The following is a 10,615-nucleotide window of genomic DNA, read 5'->3' on the forward strand; positions in this document are numbered from 1 at the left end:
TAAGCCAGCATGAATAACCAAATGAAATGCCCAATAAGGTAAATGATGACTATTTGACAGATGTCAGAGGGTGACTGCTGACCTACAGCTTCATGTTGGTGATTTTAAAATCTGATGTCATTCTGTGTATCATTAGAGACGTTCACTTGCCGGGAATAGGATTGGGAATCCCCTGACCTATTTAGGATGGACCCATTTCAGAGGGTGGGCCATAGCAGCAGCAAATATAATGTTACAACAATACAGAAGTTATACAACACATAATTGGAAAGATAATATTATGAGCAATGGGCAAGATATTGAGAAAGACTCACAAGTGAGTGTGAAAATGTGCATCCTCAGCTGCCCACATAAAGATGGACACAGGGCACCACCAGACATTTTGGGCCCCCCTGAGCTCAGCTCAACAACAACTCCGACACAATGACTGTAATCCCAGCATGTTCCCGGGCTCCCCCTGAATCATTCAAAGTGAAGTGAACAGTATACGCTACATACAGATTGTATTTATTGCAACATTATTGTATTGGATCAAATTGTATTGTTTTCCTGCTTCTTCACCATATCTTTCTTTCTTTCTCTGCCATTCTGTCTTCACATTCAATTTGCCATCCACATTAAACCTGCTTTTCTATCTCGTCATAACTTTAGTTGAATACCTTTCAAAAGAGTGATCTTATACCCATGCAAATGGGAATAAAGCATAAAGGTTTACAGACAGTTTCCTGCTTATGTGTTGTTTTTCTGTTTGACTTGTTTTGTTTTGTGAGACTGTGCTAGTACACTACGCGGCCTATAGCTACAGATACAGACATTTTGTCAGATACAACATTATACAGATTTTGTAAGTGTCTTGTTTGTCTTTTCTCTCAGGTGTAAGCAATGACAACATTCAGATGTTTAGATTATTACACACAATGCAAATATTTCCCCTTTTTTTTATTCCCCAACAGCTGTTTCTTGTCTCAGAAGACGTTTTAAAAGAGGTTTAGCTTTTAGTCGAAGATATAAGCTACATGTTTTAGTGACTGTGTCACGTAAGCAGGGTGGGGAGTAACAGATTACATGTAATCAGTAATCTTTACTAAGCTTACATTGTTTGTCTTATAAAATACACTTTTTTTCTTGTCTTTATTTGCATACTTGGTTTTGAGGTAATCCAAAAGTAACAAAAAGTAATCAAGTTACATTACTTTAATATTGTGATAGTTGGAGTAGGTTACTGACTACAACAGGTAATTCATATTTGTATCACATTTTAAAAGAAACCCCGTGTTCAAGCCCTCCCCCAGTGGAGGGAGAGGCAGTTATCACCCGTCGCAGCACATACATTTACTGCTCTGTCAAAATGGGGGCACTATAATAAAGCAGTTTGTCTTCTTCTTCTGTTGTCCTAAAGCTAGCGTGGCTCCACCGCTGCCGCACCACAGAAGAAGAAGTAGCACAGCCGCTGCATTCCCGTAACGATGGCGGCCGCCTTGAGAGGAAGCTTGGTAACATTGGTCAAGGTGAGTGCATAGACGATGTTCACAAGCTTATTTTACACACAGGAAAAGAGTTGGTGTGGTTGAAGTTGTAATTTAGTAAAAACACAATCACTGCGTTTCCATAAACTGTTGACGAGAGACTGTGACTGACCGGCATCGGTGTCTTGTTGCTAATGAGCCTCAGTCACTAACCCTCCGTTTGAACGGCCCCTGTAACGTTAGCCTTCAAAGTGTCAAGTTGGTCAGCGAGAAAAAAAAATATCGGTTGTCAGGAGATATAAATCAATAGCAACACAAAAACTGTGTCTTGGGTATGTGAGAGAAGAAGCTAAAAGAGCTAGCTAACCCTGGCATGTAGTTAACCTCTCTGTCCTCAGTGATCCATCACAGCAGCACTTAACTTACTGAGGCTAACCACCAGCTAACTGATAGCTCACTGATAGCCAGCTGCCTTGGAAAGAGCAGACCAGGTTCATCTGTTAACTAAAGATAATGTGCCTCTGGTGTGATAGTTTTGTGTTAGTTGTCAGTCAGATCTCCAGCTTTCTCCTTTGTGAGATTCTTAAATGTCAGTGGGAGGTTTTCTTAGATTATCTTTAATTAGTCTACTTTAAAACTGCAGGTGTATTTGTTGGTGAGTTGCCTCTCTGACAGATGACAGTTGAAGTGAATTGTGTATTTTGCCCACTGCTCAGTGGTCGATGGTCATTCAGGGTCTTCTCGAAACATGTCTACAGCAATAAATAAAAAAGTTACACACATCTCGGCCCACCTCAATATTATCGACTCAAATTTGCACCATTGTGACTGGCACGGGGCAAAATGGATAAAATCCATTATCATATTATCACAGTATGTGTAATTTTATATTGTCACATTGATACATGTTGTGATCTACATAATTTTCTGGAAAATCAATTAACATACTCCTTTATACATAAACTAACCAGACAGGAATTGCGGATTAGTTTTCTGTTTTTCAAATAATTTATTAATTGACTAATCATTAAAGCTCTACACAAAAGGATCTGTTCACAAGATTTGATTCAGAGGCAAACAACACGAATGCCCCTATCTAGAACCAAAAAGAAATGAACAATTCTTATTTTCAGGTACACTAATGAAAACATACCTATGGATTTTATATTAATTTTTTTCCATTAGAACCTCCTAAATGTTACACACTGGACCTTTTAAGGGGTCACAAGCCATTATTGTAGCAAAACTATTTACAAATGTGAGTGGAGAGTTGTGTAACTTTGTCTCAATATGTGTGCGTAATCAGATTTGCAAATGTATTGAGATTTGTACATTTGTAGACAAATCTGTAAGTGCAGACATACACATTAATGGCTGAGAAGTCTAAGTATTTGCTCCAAGAGCTGGAAATACAGACAATTCATCGGTTACAACTCGGGCAGGACTCTGAATTGGCTCTTTTTACATGTGACTTTTGCTACATTTCTGCCATAGCATTTTGTGTTTGTGAGGCATTTTAAGGAGCGATTTGTCTGTGTGCCTCAGTAGCAACGCCCACTTCGGTCCGACAAAAGCCTTGAGGTCATAAGTAACTTACAGTACTTTGGAAAATAAACATGGCCCAAACAGCCTCTGCACTGCTGGAGGCAGTTTGACGACAGGGAGTTCGGTACCACGGTGGTTTACAGCGGCTCTGGGGGTTCAGGCTGAAGTGGAGAGGAGTGAGAGGGAGGTTGGGTGACCTCCAAAGGCCCTAGCTGGGGTTACGGCAGAGTCAGCTCCGAGGGGGCCAGGAGCCAAACCCGGCAAGAAAACCACCTTGACTTCCCTGTCATCAGACTGGAAATGCAAAAATGCAAATGCAATTTTTTTTTTTTTCACATTTACAAATCTGATCTGAACACACTCATTTGCAGATTCCTCACATTTGTAAATAGTTTTGCTACAATAATAGCTCCATTATCATTATTGCACCCTGACATATTAAAGGAGAACTACTACGATGTGGCAAAAAATGGACAAAAGTATGTCGTCTCATGGTATTGTGCTTGTTGTGACTGTGTCTTCTTTCCCATCCTCAGGGCCTGAGCGGCCCCCGGTGGCAGCAGCTGGCCTCTCGACCACTGAGTGTGTCTACTGGTCTCTGTAGCCCAGAAGCCCCACCAGCCCGCGCTGATGCTACCTTCAAGGTCACGATGGTGCCTGGGGATGGAGTCGGACCTGAGCTGATGACTGCTGTCAAGGACGTGTTCAAGGTACATTTTACAGTGACAGATGGAATCATGAACAGCTTTTGTCCTCTGAGAAAACATGGCAAACTATAGCTACGAGTAGAAGAAAATACAAAAAATAGAGTATCTCATATTATTTTTATGTTTCACATTTCATCTTTATCCTGCTCTTGCTTCACTTTGTGCTTATTCAGCCTTAGTATATGCTGTCATGTATTTGTTTTTCATTTCTTGACTTGTTTTTGTCTCGTCTCCAGGCAGGAGATGTCCCGGTAGAATTTGAGGAGTTTCACCTGAGCGAGGTACAGAACATGGCCAGTGAGGAGAAGCTGGAACAAGTGTTAACCTCTATGAAGAACAACAAAGTGGCCATGAAAGGTAGCTCACTGGTCTTCTTTGGTCTCCCCTCCATAGTTACTAAAAAATAATCATAACAATAATAATACATTTATTTTATGTAGTGCTTTAGTTTACTTCCTTCTTAATAACAACAAAATATGAGTTATTTAAAAGGCAGCAATACGTTATGAGGTTTTTAAGAGAATGAAATAGACACATGTGTTTGTGACATGCTTGGTTTCCAGGAAAGATTCACACACCCATGGAGTTCAAAGGCGAGCTGGCCTCATATGAGATGAGACTGAGGTAAACCCAGAAAACAAATTGTGCATTTTTATTTGTGCATTTTATGTGTGTGTTTTTGTTTTTTTTAAATAACTCTATCTCCCCTGTCCATTCCACAGGCGCAAACTGGACTTGTTTGCTAACGTGGTTCATGTTAACAGCCTGCCGGGCTACAGCACTCGCCACAATAACCTGGACCTGGTCATCATCCGCGAACAGACTGAGGGGGAGTACAGCTCCCTGGAGCACGAGGTAAACAACACTCCTCCTCACTGCAGTCATAGAGGCTGAACAGCGGTTTTAAAACCACATGAAAAGGATAGGGTTCTTTCTTTGAAGAGGGAGATTTCCCTTGAACAGGCAGAGATTTGGCCAGCATTGAACCGGGTATCAAAACAAAGATGAGTCACCCTGACAAAGGTACCGAGATGATGCATTGTGTTTGTGTGTGCGCGCCTTTTAATTAAGGTTTTTCTTTTGAACACTTCTCACTCATACGAGGGACTAAACATTCAATGCTTCTCATAGAATGACTCTTTAGCTGTTGTTGTGATGTTTTCATTCTCTTGCAAAGTGGATGTTAGTCTATGCCTAAATAGTAATGGCTGTATTAAAATGTATGTACTTTCTTCTTTCTCTGTAGAGTGTGACAGGTGTGATCGAATGTTTAAAGATCATCACCAGAGAGAAGTCACGGCGCATCGCCAAGTTCGCCTTCGATTATGCCACCAAGAAGGGGAGAAACAAGGTCACCGCTGTTCACAAAGCAAACATCATGTAAGAAAATAGAAAATAATACCTTTTATTAATTATTTATTTAATTAAATAGTGTTAATTTGGGTGATGATTTGCATTACGGTTCCAGCATCACTTGTCTTCATCCTCTCTTATTACAGGAAGTTAGCTGATGGCCTGTTTCTGCAGAGCTGTGCGGAGATAGCAGAGCTCTACCCCAAAATCAAATATGAGAACATAATCATTGATAACTGTTGCATGCAGGTATATACAGCCTCACAGCTCACTCTCTTGACCTTATTAATTACTGATTTGCTGATTAGGTTTCAGGTTGACTTTTCCATTTCTTGTGTTAAAACATCATTGTCTGTGTTACTTTGCTGCAGCTGGTCCAGAACCCATACCAGTTTGATGTGCTGGTAATGCCCAACCTGTATGGTAACATTATCGACAACTTGGCAGCAGGGCTGGTTGGAGGCGCAGGAGTTGTTCCTGGGGAAAGCTACAGTGCAGAGTATGCTGTGTTTGAGACTGTGAGTTTCCACTGACCTTTTCCACTGTTTTTATTTATTTTGCATCTGTGTATCTAGTCAGTAATTCTTCCTGTTCCTCTGTTTAGAGTTAGTTAGTTTTAGATAGGTATTACCCTTGATTATTCAACAATGCAACAGTATCATTCTGGAGCCCCCCTCTCTCTCTTTTTTTTTCTTTCAGGGTGCACGCCACCCCTTTGCACAAGCTGTAGGAAGGAACATCGCCAACCCCACAGCCATGCTGCTCAGTGCTGCTAACATGCTCAGGCACCTCAAGTGAGTCAACCTCTTAGGTCCTATAGTAAGAAAACTGCCCCCCTCCTCCCTCCCCCTTTAGGAAACGGTGTTTAGAAAACACATGTACAAGACAGCTCTGGCCACCTCTTAATTGTCACTGTATTGTGCTGCAGCCTGGAATATCACTCCCAAATGGTGTCAGATGCTGTCAAGAGGGTCATCAAACAGGGCAAGGTAAGTGTGAGTGTGAGTGTGTGATTAGTTGTTTTTTTTACCTACTGTGTGATCACTGGTACATTCTGGCTGTGAATGTGGAGCGACAGTTTGTCATGCCTCATAACACCAAGAAGGAACATTTTCTCTTAATCCAAGCAGAGCAAAAATAAATCATGGTTCTGCTTCAGATAGATGAAGTGTGTGGGTCAGTAACTGTATTTCTAATATATGCAGAGTGTCAAAATGCTGCAGGCACTGAAGAAAATGAAAAATATAAATTGATCATTTTCAGCAAGCGACCCCGAACAGCTGAGCAGCTTTTCCACATAAATCGGTCAGATACCAGCGATGACACCAACATGTTGTGTGTAATGATAGCAGCTCTTGAGCCATGCATGCCTTCATCTAACAACCTGCAAATTATACTTCAGCATGTTAGAGAGCCTTTGATTACTTAATTTGAGATTGAATATCTGCTCATCTTACTTACGCATCTTACTTATTCCTGTATTTCTCTTCAATTCCTCAATTTTGTCCTCATAAATGTGAAAAGTATATGCATTTCTTTCCAGAACCACCAATCTTTTTTTTTTTTTTTTCTCCTTGGACTAACTGCCTTTTACACCTGCTCCATGTTGACACTAATTTACACTGACAAGAATACTAGCATGCAGTCATTCGGCCTTAGTCCTTTGGATAAAATGCACGATTAATTCAGCTGTAAAATGATTCAGCAACAGCAGCTTCAGGACTGATTTTTTTTTTTTTCTTCTATAAAAAGTGTCAAAAGCTGTTCTTTCACTTGGGGTAACGTTGTGTTCGAGGCAGCTGTGTGAATGTGAGAAATTATCATTTTTAAAGAACGCCTTTCAGTTGAAAGCAGAATTTGCCTGCACGTTGTCTGAAGTGCCCTTCCTCTCCCTCTTCCCCCTTCCTTGAATTCCTTCCTCTCCTTGTACCCCATCATCCCCTGTGTTTGTATGTATGTGTGTTTGTGTGTATCTGTGTGATGTCGCAGGTACGGACACGAGACCTTGGCGGGTACTCTACCACTGGCGACTTTGTGCATGCTGTTGTGGAAAACCTGCGTCACCGACCTGTTTACTAAGATGTTTCATCGCACTCCTCACTGACATTTCTTTAAAAAAGGATGTTGTTCTTAACATGAACTGGACGCATGTTAAGACTCACCTCCCCTCTCACTGCACCATCCGTTGCATCATGATGATGATTTATACCAATGGGGCTTTTATATATTTCTAAAAATGTGCAGCCTGTAAGGCTTGTTCTCAAGGATTCATATTACACATTTTTACATCTTTCCTCATAGCAACTGTCCATCAGAGTATCTCTTTCTATTGTATTTCATTGTGCTTGTTGCTCAGTTGTCCAAGTGTTTCAGCCGTGTTGGCCATACAGGCTACCTCTCTGCTATCACACATTGTTAGCAACTAGACTGCCCTTATCAACAGTTTATCAGCTACTCTGCTTTTGCCTCACACTTCACCACCACATTGCTTCAAGTTCTTCTCATTTTCTGATAGCCTCATAACTGAATCATCTAAAGGCTGTAACTGTACCTTAATATACAGTATAACATTGCTACATCATGACCCACCACAACATTTCTGACCTACACATCTCTTGATGTTTTTAAAAACACATTCTTATTGAAAAAACTCAAAAAAAACAAAAAATTTCTTTTTATGAAAAAAAAAAAAAAAAAAAAAAAAAAAAAATATTAAAATTTTCCAAAAAAAAAAAAAAAAAAAAAAAAAAAAAAAAAAAAAAAAAAAAAAATTTTTTTTTAAAAAATAACATCTTTGCAGCATATACACTAGGTTGAATTATGAATATGAATGTGTTATGTTGTAGATTATCTGTTCAGTTTTTGGTCTTGTGTCAGCAAATGAAGTGGGTAAAGTCAGTATTTTTATATTTAAAAATCATTTCCAAGGACTATGGTGGATATGTAAACAGGCTTTGTTCAAGATGGTGCTGTAAACATTTAAAACAGTGCTCCTCTATGTCACCACTTCATCTGTCAGGCTTTTGTATCACTGTACGCAGTTTAAGAGACTTCACAAGTAGTCTGTTAACTACAAATAAAAGATAACTATGAAAAATATATTAGCAACTGTATTCTTGTTTTGACTTTTGGTGCCGTTATATCTTGAACCTTTCTGGAGAATGTACTCCACCCACCAGTGAAAACTGTCATGTCCTTTATTGTTTTTGCTTTCTCCAATTTAGTTTCGTTTTTGTTCACAAATCTTTCATGGAGATTTACTTGCCTACTAAAGGTTGTCAGAAGAGTTATGTAATATTGAATATTAACATGTCTTTTCTTAATAGTCACTGATGGACTTTGAAGGATTTTACTCTGGTTGAATTTTATTTGACTGGTATATTTTAATTCTCAGCATCTAGTAATGTTAAACAATTGTGAGAAAATAAAGAAGAGAACATAGCTTTCTAAAAGTACGACTCACTTACCACACTATTTCTGTATTCTGTGAGTGCATTTTTAAAGGCTCTCTAACATGCAGGCTCTAATATGTGGACATGTGTTGCTGCAGCTGTGCATATAGTAACAAACTGTCCTTATGTTTGCAACAGGTGCGCACTGGAGACCTGGGAGGCTATGCAACAAGCGACGAGTTCACCCAAGCTGTCATTGCTAACCTGGCGGTCTAAGCATTGTATTTGCAAATCTCTCAGCTGCCGAGACGCACACAGGCTTTTTTATTTACTTCCTGTTACACAGACTGATTGTACGCACACAGTATATTCCAGCAACAGCTCACACACATTATTCCAACTTAAACACAGTTAAATGCAGATGTAATGCACAGCTATGATATCCACAAACTCTGGTTTGCAGTTGAGCAGAATACATTTAACTGTGACATCTAAGGGGAAAAGATGTGTTGAACATGTTGTCTTATAATCCAGCCATTCACATTCTGATCTCTGGCAAGATCCTGTCATTTCTACTCAATGGTTGTATGTCTGGACATTAACCAGCAGTCAAAACATGATGTATGTATATCATATTATTTATTAACCTCAAGTTTTAGCTTTATTGCTTCATTGTTTATGATGAGGCATGAATAATAAATGAGATATGACATCCTGTGTGCAAAATCCTTGCCTGACTGTTAATAGAAGACTGATGTAGTATTTAGTGTCATAAAAGGTTCATCATGACTGCTGATGGCTCAGTCAGCACGCATCACCTCACAGCACGAGGAACTCGAATCCAAGCCAAGGCCTCTGTGTCCAAACATTTGCAACTCAGGTTGACTGGAGAATATAAGAAATTTAAATGAGAGAGTGTGACAGACATATGATGGACTGTTGCTTTGCGCAGAAGAATAGTTGAAGAGAAAAAACTGCCTACATCCATAATGTTTCTACTGGTCTTTTTCTCGAGTGCACAGTGTGTATAGTATGTAGGCCTGCAACTTACTGTTTTCATTTTGGTTTCAATAATTTATATTTGGTTTATACAAGCCCAGAACATTTTTTTTCAAATTGCCACAATTTTCCTAAACCCAATTCAAATTGTGTCGTCTGATGAACAGTCAGAAAAGAAAACTAGCAAATATTTGAGCATTTGAGAAGTTGTTATCAGGTTTTTTTTGGCATGTTTAATTTTTTATCAACATTGTTGGCAATTTCTTGTTAAATTAGTAAATGATCCACAGTTGGAGCTGTAAAATATCCCTCTCCACTTATGAGGCAATATTTAATATTTGATTACTTTTACTGCAATATTAACATTTACCACTAATATAATATTGATAATATCTGACATGGTAGTAAGCTTTTACCTTTAAAACCCTTATCTTACTTAACACATTGAACAACCTTTTAGGGCAACAGACCTGACCTGTATGGTAAAGAGCCCAGAAACTGACAAAAATGTAGTTAAATGTAGCGTGTAGAAAGTCACAAATATAGTTTGATTTGCCCAGAAATAATATTTATTTAGTTACATAATTAGAATGTATAAAAATAACTATAAAATGTTGTACTTTACAACATACTTTACCTCCAACCATTTAGTTTTAAAAAAGCACAGTATAAAGGTGTTTAATTAGTAATTCTTTGTATGCGTATAAGAATTCAGTTATCGTACTTTTCTTTTCTCAGTTGTTAGCATATTTATTTTTCCTATGATTCAGCTTTTTCATTAAGTTCACGTTTACAATAATATGTTCTGTTCACAATAAAATCTCAGTCACTTTATTTATGATTGGAACAATTTATGTGTCCCCATGAAACACAAACCACCTTGTGTAATGCCACATATACTTTATTAAATTATTTATCCATACACACATTAAGTAACAATAGCAATAGCCTATGTAAGTATGTCACATTCCTCTTCATCAGGTGTTGGGTTGATGAGCAGAAAGGGACACTGAAACTGAGTCAGAGCCCCCTTCATGGACCCCTGGAGGTCCCCGGCTCCTCGGTGTGGGAAGCCCTGCTCCGGCGGCTCGGTCGGGAAGGTGTAAGCTCCAGCTCGGCCGGCAGGTGTCACTGCGGGCTGTGGAGAAACCGA

The 10,615-nt window shown here is 39.1% G+C and overlaps 1 protein-coding gene across 2 annotated transcripts; it reads left to right on the forward strand.

The window, feature by feature from the left end:
• Positions 1 to 1,388: 1,388 nt before the first annotated feature.
• Positions 1,389 to 9,178, forward strand: idh3b (isocitrate dehydrogenase (NAD(+)) 3 non-catalytic subunit beta). 2 transcript variants are annotated; one of them, XM_051413933.1, is made up of 11 exons: positions 1,389 to 1,508; positions 3,548 to 3,721; positions 3,955 to 4,075; positions 4,282 to 4,342; positions 4,441 to 4,573; positions 4,965 to 5,098; positions 5,218 to 5,320; positions 5,443 to 5,589; positions 5,771 to 5,865; positions 6,000 to 6,060; positions 8,662 to 9,178. In XM_051413933.1, exons 1-11 carry the CDS (start codon positions 1,467 to 1,469, stop codon positions 8,737 to 8,739), a joined length of 1,149 nt encoding a protein of 382 aa, XP_051269893.1. In that variant the 5' UTR covers positions 1,389 to 1,466; the 3' UTR covers positions 8,740 to 9,178. The 2 variants fall into 2 exon arrangements, with proteins under 2 accessions (XP_051269893.1, XP_051269892.1); XM_051413932.1 differs by lacking the exon at positions 8,662 to 9,178 and adding an exon at positions 7,061 to 7,702.
• The last annotated feature ends 1,437 nt before the right edge of the window (positions 9,179 to 10,615 follow it).

The sequence above is a fragment of the Dicentrarchus labrax genome, unplaced genomic scaffold (genome assembly GCF_905237075.1).
Source record: "Dicentrarchus labrax unplaced genomic scaffold, dlabrax2021, whole genome shotgun sequence".
Taxonomy (NCBI): domain Eukaryota; kingdom Metazoa; phylum Chordata; class Actinopteri; family Moronidae; genus Dicentrarchus; species Dicentrarchus labrax.

Coding starts and splice junctions, on each gene's coding strand:
- idh3b (XM_051413932.1), top strand. CDS start 1,467: ATGGCGGCCGCCTTGAGAGGAAGCTTGGTAACATTGGTCAAG. Junction 1,509..3,547: donor GCTTGGTAACATTGGTCAAG/GTGAGTGCATAG, acceptor TCCCATCCTCAG/GGCCTGAGCGGCCCCCGGTG. Junction 4,574..4,964: donor ACAGCTCCCTGGAGCACGAG/GTAAACAACACT, acceptor CTTTCTCTGTAG/AGTGTGACAGGTGTGATCGA.